The sequence below is a fragment of the Notechis scutatus genome, chromosome Z (genome assembly GCF_049901735.1).
Source record: "Notechis scutatus isolate UNSWTSFEM ecotype Mainland chromosome Z, rNotScu1.2, whole genome shotgun sequence".
Taxonomy (NCBI): Eukaryota; Metazoa; Chordata; class Lepidosauria; order Squamata; family Elapidae; genus Notechis; species Notechis scutatus.
In genome coordinates, this window is record NC_142025.1 from 5,669,204 (window position 1) to 5,687,479 (window position 18,276).

The following is an 18,276-nucleotide window of genomic DNA, read 5'->3' on the forward strand; positions in this document are numbered from 1 at the left end:
GAAAATAAGCAGCATGGGAAGAACAAGCAAATCTGCAGCTTTTACCAGATAAAAATCCTTATTTTACACCTACATAATTATGCATAAGCATTTATTCTGTGATATTTTCCAATGAAATAACATCAGTATATCAATTAATGATATAAATTCTGCAAAATTACATTTGTAAGCATTATTTATGTAATAGTAGGAATATTATGTTCTTTATAGTAAAGTAGACACTGCCAATTTGACAGTAGCAGAGAATACTTTAGAATTTCAAGTCTGGTGACATAAGGTATTCTACAATGAGTAGAGGAGTGGAGAACTCTTCTTGTGAAATATTTCTGGACTTTCTCAACTGTGCTAATATCAGATACGTAATGCGGGTTCCAGACTGATGAGCTACATTCAAGTATTGGTTGAGCAAAAGTTTTGTATGCTCTAGTTAGTAGTGTGATATTACCAGAGAAAAAGCTATGTAAGATTAGGTTAACAACTCTTAATGCCTTTTTGGCTATGTAGTTACAGTGGGCTCTAGCACTTAGATTATTAGAGGTGAGTATTCCAAGGTCCTTTACAGAGCTTGGGTCATCAACAAGGTCTTGACTATTTAGCTTGTATTTTATTTTCTGGATGTTTTTTTTGCCAATATGTAAGACAGAGCATTTATTTGTTGAGATTTGAAGTTGCCATTTGTTTGACCATTCTGATACATAGTCAAGATCTTTTTGTAGGGTAGCTATATTGTCTGTGGTATTGAACAGCTTTACATCATCAGCGAAGAGAACGCAGTTGCTCTTAATGTGATCACAGAGGTCATTTATGTAGAGTATGAAGAGAGTGGGTCCTAGAACACTGCCTTGGGGGACACCACTATTGACAGGTACAGAATTTGATAGGACACTCCCAATTTTGACCATTTGTTGTCTGTTTGACAGGAATTCTTCTATCTAGTTATGTAGGTGACCAGAGATTCCACAAGATTTTAGTTTTAGGAGTAGTTTGTCATGTACCACTGAATCAAAGGCTTTACAGAAGTCTATGTAGATTGCGTCTATTGCTTTGCCCTGATCGAGTTGTGTAGTCCATATGTTTTTGCAGTGTAAGAGTTGCAGATTACAGGATAGTTTTTTTCCTGAAACCAAATTGTTTATTAGAGAGTAGGTTGTTTGTCTCTAAGTGGAGGATAATGGATTGGTTAATAATTGATTCCATAACTTTACAGGTGATGCAGCATCAGGAGATTGTTCTGTAATTTTCAACTAGGCTGGGGTCTCCCTTTTTGAAGATGGGGATGACCGTGGCTTGTGACCATAGGTTAGGCAAGGAGCTGGTCCTGAAAGATTTTTCAAAGATTATGCTTAGAGGTTCTGCTGTTCCTATTTCTTTTTTAAGAAATAGGCACATATTCCGTCCGGTTCAATAGATAGAGATTGCGTAATGCTTTTTCAACATTGTCTTCTGTAAAATCGATATGTATTAGATCATTGTAGTTTTCTGTGGTTCAGCTAGGAAATACTGGGCATGATCCATTGCTGTTTACAAGTACTGAGCTAAAGAATGTGTTAAAGATGTTGGCTTTAATGGTGTCGTTGTTGCAATCTTTACCATTAGGTCCTGTCAGGGGTGGGATGGACCTTGAGTCTTTTAGTTTGTTGTTTACAAAATTGTAAAAAGCGCGTGTGGAATTGGTGCATAGGTTTTCTTCTTGTTTAATGTGATAATTGGTGCATTCAGTCTTTATCTGGTGGCATAAATTTTTGTATCGGCTTTTGAAGTTGGCAACATGACCAGATTTGTTTTACCGCCAGAGTGATCTCTTTTTGGATTGAAGTTTCCTTATTGTTATGGGTAATCTGTTTCTTTTTGTTTTGGGAGTTGTTATTGGTACATATAGTTTGATTACTCTTTTGACTTCAAGTAAAAATATGTTGTAGTGGTCTTCAGCAGTATTGCATCCAAGTGAATAGAGATTGCCAATCAAGGGATGAGAGATCGTTGTTTATAAGATCATAGTTGCCTTTTTTGAAGTTATAATTGGGGATTACATCATTGTGATGATTTTTGTGTGGGTGTATGTTGAGACAAAAGTCAATCATGTTGTGGTCACTGTTGGAAAAGGGTTCCTTATTTTGTATTCCGTAAATTAAATTCAAACTATTGCAGAAGATGAGATTGAGGCAGTTGTTGTCTAGTGTTGTTGGTTACTAGTTGTTCCAGTCCCAGATTTGCAACAACATTGTAGAAGGTTGCATGTATGGGTTCAGTTTTACATTCGTTTAGGGTCCAGTTAATATGAGGTAGATTGAAGTCACCAAGAAAGATAAAAGTGTGTGGGCAGGATGTTGCCCATGTTAGAAGTGAATTTAGCTTGTTTACATGTTCAGTGTCATAATCAGGTGCTCTGTAATATAGTAAGAATCGAAATGTGATATTTAAGGATAGTTCACAGATGATGGTCTCAGGAAGAGCAAGCTCCTGGGTAACTTGGCTATTTTTTAGATGTAAGGATTTTTTATAGAAGATAGCAACACCACCTCCTCTACGAATTTCACGATCTGATTAGTAAACATGATAGTCTCTTACTGTGGTAATGAAGTCAGGGAGAGATGCGTTGAGCCATGTTTCACAGACAAATATGATGTCAAATTTAGCCATATTTAATAAGAGGAGAAATTCAGGTATTTTATTCACAAGGCTTCTTGCATTGAGTAGCTTGAATTTAAGGCCAGCTGTAGTTGGAATTGAGGTAGTTAGGGGTGTGCGTGCCTAGTCTTGGGTGATGGTGGATTGGTTGAAGTAGGGGGTTGTGTGACTTACTTTTGATAGTCAGCACGGTAGTCAATGTACAGGTCCTTCTCTCCATTGTCTAGATGTTTTTTGAGTTCTGTAAGGAGTAAACGGGAGTGGGCATGTTGCCGTATGGTTAGGTCAGGGCGAGAACGAAGGTTCTTATGGCTGGTGTTGCTTTTGGCAAGTGAATTTATACACTGCTCAGAAAAATAAAGGGAACACAAAAATAAGACATCCTAGATCTGAATGAATGAAATATTCTTATTAAATACTTTGTTCATTACATAGTTGAATGTGCTGACAACAAAATCACACAAAAATTATCAATGGAAATCAAATTTAGCAACCCATAGAGGTCTGGATTTGGAGTTACACTCAAAATTAAAGTGGAAAAAAACACTAAAGGCTCATCCAACTTTGATGTAATGTCCTTAAAACAAGTCAAAAAGAGGCTCAGTAGTGTGTGTGGCCTCCACATGCCTGTATGACCTCCCTACAACTCCTGGGCATGCTCCTGATGAGGTGGTGGATGGTCTCCTGTGGGATCTCCACCCTCACCTGGACTAAAGCATCCCCCAACTCCTGGACAGTCTGTGGTGCAACGTGGTGTTGGTGGATGGAGCGAGACATGAAGTCCCAGATGTGCTCAATTGGATTCAGGTCTGGGGAACGGATGGGCCAGTCCATAGGATCAATGCCTTCATCTTGCAGGAACTGCTGACACACTCCAGCCATATGAGGTCTTGCATTGTCTTGTATTTGGAGGAACCCAGGGCCAACCGCACCAGCATATGGTCTCACAAGGGGTCTGAGGATCTCATCTCGATACCTAATGGCAGTCAGGCTACCTCTGGCGAGCACATGGAGGGCTGTGTGGTCCCTGAAAGAAATGCCACCTCACACCATTACTGACCCACTGCTAAACCGGTCATGCTGAAGGATGTTGCAGGCAGAACATTCTCCATGGCATCTCCAGACCCTGTCACATCTGTCATATGTGCTCAGTGTGAACCTGCTTTCATCTGTGAAGAGCACAGGGTGCCAGTGGCGAATTTGCCAATCTTGGTGTTCTCTGGCAAATGCCAAACGTCCTGCATGGTGTTGCGCTGTAAGCACAACCCCCACCTGTGGATGTTGGGCCCTCATACCACCATCATGGAGTCTGTTTCTGACCATTTGAGCAGCCACATGCACATTTGTGGCCTGCTGGAAGTCATTTTGCAGGGCTCTGGCAGTGCTCCTCCTGTCCCTCCTTGCACAAAGGCAGAGGTAGCGATCCTGATGCTGGGTAGTTGCCCTCCTACGGCCTCCTCCACGTCTCCTGATGTACTGGCCTGTCTCCTGGTAGTGCCTCCATGCTCTGGACACTATGCTGATAGACACAGCAAACCTTCTTGCCACAGCTCGCATTGATGTGCCATCCTGGATGAGCTGCACTACCTGAGCCACTTGTGTGGGTTGTAGACTCTGTCTCATGCTACTAGAGTGAAAGCACCGCCAGCATTCAAAAGTGACCCAACCATCAGCCAGAAAGCATAGGAACTGAGAAGTGGTCTGTGGTCACCACCTGCAGAACCACTCCTTTATTGGGGATGTCTTGCTAACTGCCTATGCTTTCCACCTGTTGTCTATTCCATTTGCACAACAGCATGTGAAATTGATTGTCAATCAGTGTTGCTACCTAAGTGGACAGTTTGATTTCACAGAAGTGTGATTGACTTGGAGTTACATTATGTTGTTTATGTGTTCCCTTTATTTTTTTGAGCAGTGTAGTATAAATGAATTTACGTTTGCTTGATTCATTTTTGCAAATGACCTTGCAGAAGCGTGGGGCCACAGAGTCGTCTCTGTTTTTGAGCTCTCGGCCAATGCGGGAAATGTCAGGTATCATCGGGGAGATGGTTGATGCTTGATAATTACTGATAATATTTTGGACAGTTGTGATGTCATCATTGTCATTGATGTCGTCTAGACCAAATAAGATGGTGTTTGGACGTTTCCGTTCGCGCTCAACAGCTTCTCTGATGAGGATTGGGATATCATTATTTGTCTGATTTATGTTTTTTTTTTATTGGGTTGTGGATTGGGTTGTAATTGTTGGGTAGAGATGTGGTTTGTAGCTATTGGATGTTCAGGTTTTTGCGATGTGTCTTTTTTTTCAAGGTTGGATAATCTTTCTTTTAAAGCATCCAGGGATGCCACTATGGTGTCAGGGGATGTTGTTTGTGTTTCTATGGTATTAATTCTTTCAAACAGATCCAGTTTGGGTCTGCATGATTTGCAGAGGTATGGAAACTCATTGGATGATTCTAGGTATTGAATCATTTGCTCGGGTAATCCGAAGCAGTCACGATGAGCGTTTTGTTACATAGAGAACATTTGATGGAATTTTCATTATCCTTTAGAGCTTTATAGCATTTAAGGCATGTGCAGGAGTCTTGTGGTTCATTGGTGGGGATTACTTTCTCTTTAGATTGTGGTTTGGCATTGGATTTTTTACTTGGCATGGTAGGTTTGTAAGATGGTACATTGATTAAATTACTTAATGAAACAATTTTGGGTAATCAATATAGCCAATATCACACCAATCAATCAATTGCAATAATCTCTCTAGTCAAATAATTTTGCTAAGCAACAATCAGCCTAATCAATTAATGACACTAATCGCTAATCAATTAATTACACTAATCATTAATCACACTGTTCAATTAAATTCACTAAATCACTAATTTTACTAATCAATTAAATTACATGAATCTTGATCTTTTAAACTAATCAGTAATCACACCATTTGCACTCTAAACACTCTAATCACACTAATGAATTAAAACAATAAATCAATTAAACCATTAATAAATTATTTTATAGAAATTGATTATCTAATCATTGATATAGGTAATGAGGTAGAAAAGTTGTAAGTTTTGAGGTAATGAATTAATCAGTGTTTGATTAAAGTAATGAGGTAGTATTGAGAGTCTGCAAGGAAAGGGTTAATTGTTTTACTAGCAGCTGTTATTTACTGGGTGGGATTATAAATATAAATTATAAATGGTCCAGTAGCTTTTTAAAAACAAGACTCATCTCACAGCCATGTTTTTGGAGTTTACAAACTCAAATTAGACGATTTAAGCTCAGTGTGAATTCGGGACCTGGCTCATTTAGTGCACGAAGGGGCACTAATTGTCAATTCATAGTCTGTACAACAGATTCCTTGCTAATGATGAAAGCATCCTGCAGCATCACCCGGCCATCACTAATTGGCATCCAATTGTTCTCATGACCATTATTTCAGCATAGTGTCAAATGGAAGTGATTCTAGGAGTAATGGGGATCCTACCAAGAAAACAAGTAAAATAAGTAATCAAATAAAATAAAGAATATTCTAACTGAAGATTTTCCAATTGACTGTTGAACTTCTTTCAGGAACTCTAATTGTTGTTCAGCTTCTTCTAGTTTTCCTCCAAGCACTTGGCACCATATAATCCCTGTAATGAACATATATGATAAAATATACTTTTAATAACTGTCATGGTCATGTTATTGTAATAAACCAGATAACCAATTGATCACAGTTAATGCAAAGATACCATAAAAGAGGAGCTTTTAAGGGGAAGTTGCTTATCATATTTCAATTTAATTGCAATCTCTTCTCTCTTTGGATCTTTCCTGTTAGAGGTTCAAATATATTCAGGATGGCAATAAACCATCCATACAAATCAAATGGCGGAGTAACCACTTTTATTAACAAAATATTTACAAATGAAATTATGCAAGTTTTTATTTATAGTGAATTTATTAAAAAAGTTTTGGAGCTGTTTGTTCCACTACCTCTTTCTCCATAAGTTTTTTTTGGCTCAGCTATCTTAGACAAAGACTTGACAGTTGCTCTTTCATTTGTTGATTTTGACTCTTCTCTTCTCTCCTCTCCTCTCCCCCTCCCCTCCCCTCAACCAAAAGATACCAAGCAGCTTCATTTTTCTCTGGAAGTCTTCTAATTTTGCTCTTTGAATGAATCTGTCTTCCACTATCCTGACATATCCTGTGTATGAACAGCATTTTCACACTCTCTAATATGTCTCAGCTTTCACTGCTCCAAACAACAGCTAAAGAAATACGAGTCATACCTAAATGTTCAGTACTACTTCTTAAAATATGCCCCAAGTAGAGGCATTATATATGATTAAAATATGAAGGGCCAATAGATATATATCTAAACTTATATAGTAGTAGCCTACCTGTCAATGAATCTATGGTATTTTCATCCAAATCTATGGCTTTTCTGTACCATGCAGAAGCTTCCTTCCACTTTCCTTGAAGGATTAACTGATATCCTAATTCATTTGCAAAACGTGCATCGGTCGATATGAGCTTACTACATGCAGTTTTAATGAAGTCATACACTTCCTGAAGGATATCTTGATTCTTTCCAGACTAAATATAAGACAGTTCCAAGAAAGTTAATGTGCCGTGCACTCGCGCGTGCGCGCGTGCGCACACACACACACAGTATATAAATAGAAACAAGGATTATGAGCTATTTTTTTAGAACATATCTAATACACAAAGTAGCTGTAACTCAGACTTTTCTTTGCATCACTATTATCTTGATTTGAAACAAGATGAGAAACAGAAACAAATTAAATTTAGGAAAATAGGCAAAACTAAATATTAAGATTAATAGGGTTTTACCAGTCTAGTGATCACCAGCATTTTTTGAAAGTGAAATTCTGGTCTTTGAGGCTCTTTCGTGTCCAAAGCAACAATATATTCTCTAAGCAGATGTAACGCCTACATTCAAAATATCAATATTATTTTATGATCAGGCACAGGTGATTTGTTACACTGAATCACATAAGAACACTCTCATGAGCAAGATCACTAACCACCTATAAAATTGTAACCTTTAACTATTTATTTAATTTAATTATATTTATATCTCCTCTAAAATCTTAAGATAATAAGCTCTCCTCCAGTTTAATCACATGCATAGATCTGAGAGATAGATTCATCATGAGCGATCATTATTAGTTTCAAATCATTTTGTGAGTTTCCAGGGCTGTGTAGACTTGAACATCAGATTAGTCCAATTTCCCAACACTAAGCCCTAAATATTATACTATGGTCATTTATGACAGGTTTCTATCTAGATAGTAAAGTATATTCCCAAGTTGTTAACAGTGCAAAATATGGCATACTTCACTGTGGGTAAAGACTATAATGCTGATTGAACTAAAGGAATTATGAAATCAATACTAAAATAATACTCACCATGCTTTTATTGCCAGTGACAGCAAGATGATTTATCACCATGTATTGGAGTCCATCTATATCATTTGGCTCTTTGCTTAATATTCTAAAACAAGAATTGTTTCCAGGGAATGAGAAAGCAATACCAGATAGAATATTAATATTAAAAGAGATTAATTCTAGTTATAAGTGACAGGTTGATACATGGTCATACTTTAGTGAAGGATGGCTAAGAAAATAAATTAGAAAGGCATTGCACCGTTTTAAAATATATAGGGCAAATTCCATAGTTTTGGGAAACTATAGAAATTTCTACTTTCAAAAAACAAAGAAAAAGCATCTACTGAATCTATATAACATGGCCAGGAGGTTTTTTTTTAGTTACCCTAGAAACAAATTCATATTTGAGACATGCCTCATGCCTTCTTGGGTGGTAGTTTGTGCCTTTCCCCTCAAATATTACATTTGCAACAATGTTTATTTATATTAAATGTAAATCCTACTTTTTTTTTTGGGGTTTGATAAACATTGTAACTAATGTTGTTAACAATGTTAAAGAGGACAAATTTCCATCCAAGAAAAGAAGGGGAATAAGTGCTGTTATGGGATCATCCAGTGTATCTATATTAATCTATTCTAATTTTATCTAGTTAAAAATTATGGTGGAATAGGCTATTAGTTTATTGATTACTTTTTGCAAAGCTAAATAGAGCAGATAGAGCTTCAGATAACTGGCAAAATGGTTCTTCAAATTATTCTTCAAAGAAACATAAAACCTAACAATTTTTAAAATAAAAACAGTAACTTATAGAATGGTTAACTAGTGCTATGTTTGTGCCCGTATGTGCTCCAAAGCACAGAAAAGTTAGCTCCATTGGATTAATTAAAAGATGGGAATCTAACTGTGCTCTAAGTTGAAAAATGTATGAAACTGTCTTTCTGCATAGGCAATTTAGCAAGAATCTTTAGAACATCCCATCTAACACCATTAAATATCATACAATTATAACAGAGACAGGAGCAGCAATAGAAGCCAAACAACAGAATCTTACCAGTGTCTATTGATTAGACTAAGGCAGCTTCTGGGGACTTTTTCAGTATGATAAACATTGTTAGGAATCTGTCCACCAATTACTTGGGTTGGCAATATATAAAGCAACAATGTATGTTTGTATCTTTAAGACAAAATCACTGTATTGATTTATACCATATTCCGATTGGTTGATTATATTGCAAATTACCACGAGGGAGCTAGAGATTATATCTTGCTCTCTCTGACATTCTGTCTCTCTGACATTCTGTCTCTCTGACATTCTGTTGCTATCTAAGGTTATCTGTTGTATTTATGCTGTGCTTATATTTTGATATTTTTGTTTACTGTAAATGACAAAGACAACCGGTAAGAAGACTTTGTAATTGGATATTCTTTGGACTGTAAAATGTATATGACCTGGACCATTTATTGGACTGTGCTATTTCTTAAAGTAAACTTTAACTCAATTTAGTGTATCTGTGTGTGGCTGAATAATTATTCATAACTACTCTCATAAACATTTCCATGTGCATATCCTTGTTACTCAAAGGTTATTCTTTACATATCATAACAAACGTAAATGATAGCAAAGTGGAATATCTGCCTTTTAGAGATACTATTCCACTAGAAACCAATTTGAAGATTTAAAAGCAGAAAAGCATTATTGAAGCAGAGAAACAAATGTGTTACATATTCTTTACAAGTATAGGGCAGATAGAGGAAAGCAACTTCATGAAGCAGCCCAAACATTTTAAAATTGAAGGAATTTCCCTCAACCTTCTCTTTTTTTTTTTGGCAATAAACTCCTACCGTTTACTTTCTTCCACACTTTGCTCCCAGTCTTGCATTGCTAAATGTAGTTTCATCTTAGTTACAAGGGCTGGCACGAAGAAAGGAAAAGTGACCACTAACTGGCTAATTATTTCCAGAGCCCCTGAATAATTCTGATGCACCATGAAATACTTGGCCTACAAATACAGAAAAATCAGGTGGAGTAAGGGGAAGGGGAAAAGTGCATTTGTAAAAGACATTTAAGTAACTTTGTGTTGTTGTCCTAACCTTCTATATTTGATAATAAATTTGTCTAAATTCAATATAGATTTGGCATTTGATTGGAAGCTGCCCAGTTGGTTCCAAGATGGGCAGCTATATAAATGTTTTAAATAAATAGCAATACTTAGACTTTTATACTGTTTCACAGTGCTTTTACAGCCCTTTCTAAGTGGTTTACAGAGTCAGCCTATTGTCCCCAACAATCTGGGTTCTCATTTTACCAACCTTGGAAGGATGGAAGGCTGAGTCAACCTTGAGCCCCATCAGAATTTAACTCCTGGCAATTTGAGCAGTCAGTCTGCAATACTGCATTCTAGCCACTCAGTTACTTAAATAAATTCATATTTATATACTTATAAAATAATTTGTGTCATTGCAGTATGATTATTTCAGTAAGTACTATTTCTTGAAAACAAGCAACATGAATTTTGTATGCATTAAGATATTACTTAGGATCTCAGCAATATAATTTAGTGGGCCTGAACAATATGTGACTGGCCAAGCAGCATTGTATGACTCATCAATGGTTTTTAAGAAGTACCGGTAGTAAATTTAGAACTGCCCCCCTACTGCTGATTTCCACCACTCTGCTGGCTGCTCAACAGCTTACATTCTGTTACCAACTTCTGCCTAGCCCAGGTTCTTGGGAAGGACTCAGTAGATAAAAATGCCAAATTCAGTCTAAACATCTTGACTGACTATGTTACTAACCATAATAAAAGGAAGAATGGAAAAGAGATATGACAAGACAAAGTGTTACATGGCCAGTACATTAAAAAAATTAAGTGGCATACTAAAAAGACCTGATAATGGCTAAAAGCAGGAAAGTTGAAGAGACTGAGGGACTCATTTTGGTTGCACAAGAACAAATGGATATAAAGCCAGAATTGAGAAGAGAGCCCCTACATCCAAACCACTAAGCTGGTTCAGAAGAATACAGTTGTCAGTGGTATTAAAATCTGCTGAGAGATCAAGCACAAGAATGGATGTGTCACTCATATCCCAGTTCTGTCTTTGTGACAAGGATGACCACGGCTGTCTCAGTACCAAATTCTGGCCTAAAACCTGACTGAAACAGATCTTGGTAATCTTTTTCCTCCAGGATTTTCATCAGCTGTAGGCTGACCACTTTCTCAAAAACCTTCCCCAGAAAGTGAATGTTGAAGACTGATTGGTATTAATTGAAAACTGTTGGGTTTGATAGTAATTTGAGAAGGGAGAGTACCAGTGTCTTTTTCAAGGCAAGAGGAAGTACCCCTTCAGAGACGCTAACACTATGGCCTGGGCATAATCATGAATCACATTCCTAGTTGCTTTTACGATTCAGAAGGGACCTGGATCCAGTAATATTAACTTAGCTGTTCAGCTTTTTAAGGTCAACCAAAATATGTAGCCTATATGAGACTTTTCAACTGACAACTCTAAGCCTTGTCATTATACATCCCTAATAACTTGAAGTAATAACCTACCTTTCCCATCATCCCAAATATATCTGTATTGTCTTGGATTCCTTCCTCCAGATATTTAATAGATTTCTTAACAGAATGTTGTTTATCAGATGTAACATAGATCCATCCTTTCAAAACCTGCCCCTGCAGCAATTTAAAAAAGTGATGAACTTCTAAGACAATTTAATGAAGATTAAATATTTCATTAATTAACATTTCATGTGCAACAGAACATACTATACATTCCATACATTCCATGTTTATTTACTACGTGTTACTTATAAAAATTGAGAAAGGAGTTCGACAAGGCTGTATACTGTTGCCCTTCTATTTAACATATGCAGAGCACATCATGAGAAAGGCAAGGCTAGATGAATCACAAGTTGGAATTAAGATTGCCGGGAGAAATAGCAACAACTCCAGATATGCAGATGGCACTTTAATGGCAGAAAGTGAAGAGGAATTAAAGAGCCTCTTGAGGCGGGTGAAGAAGGAGAGTGCAAAAGTTGGCTTGAAACTCAACATTAAGAAAACTAAGATAATGGCATCCGGTCCTCTCATTTCCTAGCAAATAGATGGGGAAGAAATGGAGGTAGATTTTATTTTCCTGGGCTCAAAGATCATTGCAGATAGGGACTACAGCCAAGAAATTAAGAGACGCTTGCTCCTGGGGAGGAAAGCTATGGCAAATCTAGACAGCATACCAAAAAACGGAGACATCATCCTGCCAACAAAAGTTCATATAGTCAAGGCTATGTTTTTTCCAGTTGCGATGTATGGCTGTGAAAGTTGGATCATAAGGAAGGCTGGGCATCAAAGAATTGAGGCCTTTGAACTATGGTGCTGGAGAAGACGCCTGCAAGTCCCTTGGACTGCAAGGCAATCAAACCGTTCAGTCCTAAAGGAGATCAACTCTGATGGCTCTTTAGAAGGCCAGATCTTGAAGATGAAACTCAAATACTTTGGTCACCTAATGAGAAGGACTCACTGGAGAAGAGTCTAATGCTGGGAACAATTGAGGGCAAAAGAAGGGGATGGCAGAAAATGAAGTGGCTGGATGGAGTCACTGAAGCAGTTGGTGTGAGTTTAAATGGACTCCAGGGGATGGTAGAGGATAGGAAGGCCTGAAGGAATGCTGTCCATGCGTTGGACACGACTTCACAACTAACAACAACAATTTATAAAAAAGCAAATAACAGAAATATTATTACAGCACTAAAAGATGAAAATGTTTTATTTTACACATATGTGTAAAATGTTCTACTTATTTCAACTCCTTTAATATATGACTGGTGAAGAGTGGACACGTATGTCCCTCAAACATATATATAAAGTATTAAGGCATGCATCATAATGCCATTCCCACTAACATGCAGATTTTGTCTATCCTGGAGATACTGTTGTATTTAACCAAGAAAAAAATAGCATTCTTCTGCCACATTCAGGCTTCTGTCTTCAGCTCTGTGCTTCTCAGAGTGACTGAGACAGACTGAGAAGCACAGAGCTGAAGACAGAAGCCTGAAGATGATGAATGAGACTTCATCGAAACGTTGCCTAGATACTTCCAATCTTACGCGGGAGAAAACCCGAATAACCAAAGATCCACATACAAATACCCGCGAGAACCTCAGAAAACATACACACACACACACACACATATTTTCAGCTTTGTTTGGGTATTTTCCCACGTCATAGTAGTTGTGCTTTTAAAGTTGTAGCAACGTTTCAGCAGAATCTCATCTGCCATCATCAGGCTTCTGTATGAGATTCTGCTGAAACGTTGCTACAACTTTAAAAGCACAACTACTATGACGTGGGAAAATACCTGAACAAAGCTGAAAAAACATGTAAGTACCAGCGAAAACTTAAGAAAACATTATATATATATATATATATATATATATATATATATATATATATATGTATGTATGTATGTATGTATGTATGTATGTATGTATGTATGTATGTATATGTATATGTATATGTATATATGTGTGTGTATGTATGTATGTATATATATATATATATATATATATATATATATATATATATATATATATGTGTGTGTGTGTGTGTGTGTGTGTGTTTTCTGAGGTTCTCGCGGTATTTGTATGTGGATCTTTGGTTATTCGGGTTTTCTCCCGCGTAAGATTGGAAGTATCTAGGCAACGCTTGGTTTCTGAGGTTCTCGCGGTATTTGTATGTGGATCTTTGGTTATTCGGGTTTTCCCGCGTAAGATTGGAAGTATCTAGGCAACGTTTCGATGAAGTCTCATTCATCATCTTCAGGCTTCTGTCTTCAGCTCTGTGCTTCTCAGAGTGATGTGAGCTTGCAGCTTCTTCCTTTTAACTGCTAGTGGGGTGTGACTTGATTGGTTGGGGGCTTGGCTATGTTCTGATTGGGTGGGGTGTGTTCTCATTGGTTGGGGGTTTGGCTGTGTTCTGATTGGTTGGGGATTGGCCATGTTCTGATTGGCTGGAGGTGTGTTCTGTTCAGGTGGGGGCTTGGTTGTGCTCAGGTTGGTCTTAGTTACTGGGGGATTTGAGCTGGTGAGCTGTGATCTTGCTGTTTGGCTTCGAGTTTGTGGTCGTGCTGCATCTTCATGGTGGGGTCAGTTCGCTCATGTATGGCTCAGGGGGTTGAAGTGGGTAGTGATGCAGCTGCAGTGCGGCTTCTGGTCTGTGGTCGTGTCTCATCTTCTGTGTGGGTGTGAGTCTGCTTTTTACGTGGAAGTGTGGTGGTGGCATCTTGTGTGGCCCTCGTGGGTGTGGGTCTGGTGTCATTCACCCACACCCACGAGGGCCACACAAGATGCCACCACCACACTTCCACGTAAAAAGCAGACTCACACCCACACAGAAGATGAGACACCACCACAGACCAGAAGCCGCACTGCAGCTGCATCACTACCCACTTCAACCCCCCTGAGCCATACATGAAGCGAACTGACCCCACCATGAAGATGCAGCACGACCACAAACTCTGAAGCCAAACAGCAAGATCACAGCTCACCAGCTCAAATCCCCCAGTAACTAAGACCAACCTGAGCACAACCAAGCCCCCACCTGAACAGAACACACCTCCAGCCAATCAGAACATGGCCAATCCCCCAACCAATCAGAACACAGCCAAACCCCCAACCAATGAGAACATACCCCCACCCAATCAGAACATAGCCAAGCCCCAACCAATCAAGTCACACCCCCACTAGCAGTTAAAAGGAAGAAGCAGCTGCAAGCTCACATCACTGAGAAGCACAGAGCTGAAGACAGAAGCCTGAAGATGATGAATGAGACTTCATCGAAACGCGTTGCCTAGATACTTCCAATCTACGCTGAGAAAAACCCGAATAACCAAAGATCCATATATATATATATGTATGTATGTATATATATATATATATATGTATGTATGTATGTATATATATATATATATGTATGTATGTATGTATGTATGTATGTATGTATGTATGTATGTATATATATATATATATATATATATATATATATATATAAAATTTCTTTTCACGGGTACATGTATGTGGGTTTAAGATACTCTTAACATTAAGATACTCTTAATCTTACACGGGATACGAAAGCACTTAATACTTAATCTTACTTAATCTTACACGAAGCCGAAAGCACCAGCCTGAGGATTGCGAGTGGGACCTCGCTGAAACGTGGCCAAGATACTCTTAATCTTACACGGGAAAAGACCCGAACACACCTAGACCTATATACCTGTACCCATGAAAATCTATGAAAACACACACACACATTCATATATATAGGTTTTCTTATGTTTTCGCGGGTATTTATATGTATGGTATTTAAGTTTCTTCAGGTATTTTCCCATGTCTTAATATTTGTGCTTTTATTATAGCAACGTTTTGGCAGAATCTCATCTGCCATCCTCAGGCTTATGTATTGGGTTCTTTTTAATCTTGTGTGTCAGGCTTAGCAGTCGTTTTTTGTTTGAATTTGGTGCTGGCTTTCTGCTTTATTTGAATGGTTTTTTCCTCATCCTGATTGGCTGGGAGTCTAGGTCTGTTTTTATTGGTCTTCGAGTTGCTGTGTTCTTGATTGGTTGGAAACATTGCATTTTGTGCATTGGGGTTTCTTAGTGCAGCTTGGTTTCTTGTGAATGGCCGATAATTATTTATTAGGAAGCTAGGTTTTATTTGGGTAGCACTATACAGAAGCCTGATGATGGCAGATGAGATTCTGCCGAAACGTTGCTACAACTTTAAAAGCACAACTATAATGACGTGGGAAAATACCCGAACAAAGCTGAATACCATACATATAAATACCCGTGAAAACTTAAGAATATATACATACATACATACACAAGGTTTTCATTCAGACAGAAAGAACATAGAGCTCTGGAGCCTGAGAAAGCTACTAGGTCCCAAATTATCTTCTGTGGTATTTTCCATTCAGCTAAGCCGTACCTAGAGCTTCCATCCACCTATCACTTGTGCTTTCTTTCATTCCAAGACACTAATTTATGAATCTACAAAACTTCCTGGATTTGGCCAGTATTTCCAATATCCAGTGGGAACAAAGGTTGTAAGAAGTAAATAGTCAAGACTTCTGGACTAGCTAGCTCAAGACTTTCATCAAGGCTAAAAACTCAGAGATTTGCGTCAATATTCCATAGCTCAGAAGTAAATCCTGGAGAAGAATTCAAAATCTGTACAGAAAGTATATGCCAGGAGCAAAGATCAAAGGTAAAGAAGCACTCTCCACAATTTTTTTAATAACAAAAGGCACCAGATAAGGATGTCCATTCTCTCCCTTCCATCTACAGAAGACTAACTGCCCAATTATTGCCTTGGAAGGTCTGATATTATATCATGGGTTTACATTTTACAAAATATTAAAAATAATTAAAACCCATTTTAAATACATTTCAGAGTTCAGGTCTGTGAAACTTCCTGCTCTAATCCATTGTACCTCTTTTGCTCCATTAGATACTTTCAACATTTTGTCAATATACTCCTTTGCTTTATCATTCTTATTCATTAGCCACAGAAACAACCCTGCATAATACAGTGCATTGCTTCCAGCAGTTTTCCGTGCTTCCTTCAACTTGGATTCTAAGTCCAAAAGAGCAGACGAATCTGAAAATAAACAGGACAGATGACAATTATTTTTATTTTCCACTTGTTTATTTTCATATATTAAGTAATTCAAAAAGAAGCTCCTAGGATATTTTCTGCTAAGTAAAAATGGCAGACTAGAACCCACTGAAAATGAAAAAGACCTTATGCTAGTCAACTATCTCAAAATGATGAAGAAAACCTTTACTAATCAATATTTTTTTCAAAATAAACTTTTCAAAATTAATGTATGTAAACCTTGCATATTCCTCAAAGGATCATTTGGAAATAGCAGCAAGATAGGGTTCCATATGGAAGAAAAAAATGATCCAACCCTGGTTCAAACAAAGTAACGGAGAATGGAGTTATATTAGGAAGTAAGAAAGAACATAGAATAAGAAGAAAACAATTTTGGACTACTTAGAATCACTGCAACGTGCCTTCTTTCATGTAGCCCTCTATTGTAGAAATCATATTATTTTTAAACAATGAAAAAGATTATATAATTATGTTTAGTTTTATATATGTACTCAGTCAAGTAAATTCAGATGAGCACTGTCCACATAGCAGTATTCCATGCTATAAATGCCAAATCCTAATGGTTGTTAAAAACTGAGGCAGTTATGATATTGCAATTAACATGCTCGAATATTTGTGGATATGGTATATTCTGAGAAGAGAAGCTAACATTATTTGACATTTCATAACTGTAAGTCTCTCTCTCAAAAACAAATAACTATGAAGCATATATATTCCAGGAAACAAAATCATTCTGAACATTATTGCTTTCCTTTCCTTCAATTTTATTTAAAATTTAAAATATTGGAAAAATATGAAAGGTCAGGTATGATAGGAAGCTTGGAAGGCATCAAACTAAATATCTGCAGTATATTGACGCCCATAGATGCCACCCTGGAGACACTGGCAATTGAGTGTAGGTTAGAAGTAAATAGTATCACAGGTATTAACATGGTTTCTCAATAGAGGTTTTGCTTTAAGTGAATGACTCCATCTCATTCTGGATTACTGTTGTCCAGTTGCTCCTGATTGTGACTGTGGGTATTGTTTCATTAGGATTGTCTTTCAATAACATCTTCTTTGAGTTTCTATAAATTCATTCTTATATCATTAGTGACAATATCTAGTTATTTTCTTCTCTTGGCCACCTTTTCTCTTGCCTTTGATTTATATCAAGTCATTGTACAAATAATTGATTTGGGGATATTTTTGGTAATATTCTTGCACTAATTTTTCTTTATATTTTCCTTCACTTTTTTGACATAAATATATTTTCCTTTATGTTTGTAATGTTCTTCAATAATTCTTCAATTTGATCTTTATCTTCTATTTCTTTGTGTTTGTTATTTAAAAATAACTGCTTGTCTCATTTTATTCTTCTCTTGAAACTCAATATTATTTGGCCAAGTTTTCCTCAGTCTTTCTGGCCTCTCCAATTGTAGCTATTTTCCCTCTGCATAGTTTAGCATTGTAATAGAGGAATCAAAATGGAATAAAAGAAAGAAAGGAGTCTTTCCCACCAGGTTTTCATCTGACTGACTGCAAGATTGCAAGACAGCTCCTGGAAATATGCTATAGCTTTCATTTTAAGCAATTT

The 18,276-nt window shown here is 37.3% G+C and overlaps 1 protein-coding gene across 1 annotated transcript in view; it reads right to left on the minus strand.

The window, feature by feature from the left end:
• Nucleotides 1-18,276, minus strand: part of TTC21A (tetratricopeptide repeat domain 21A) — a 56,106-nt gene that overhangs the window by 34,253 nt on the left and 3,577 nt on the right. The window contains exons 4-10 of the mRNA XM_026678902.2: nt 16,516-16,682; nt 11,578-11,700; nt 9,866-10,023; nt 8,044-8,128; nt 7,465-7,563; nt 7,011-7,206; nt 6,163-6,260 (exon numbers count right to left, since the gene is read on the minus strand). Of these exons, the coding sequence (XP_026534687.1) occupies nt 6,163-6,260; nt 7,011-7,206; nt 7,465-7,563; nt 8,044-8,128; nt 9,866-10,023; nt 11,578-11,700; nt 16,516-16,682 (926 nt within the window). The remainder of the gene's footprint in view (nt 1-6,162; nt 6,261-7,010; nt 7,207-7,464; nt 7,564-8,043; nt 8,129-9,865; nt 10,024-11,577; nt 11,701-16,515; nt 16,683-18,276) is intronic.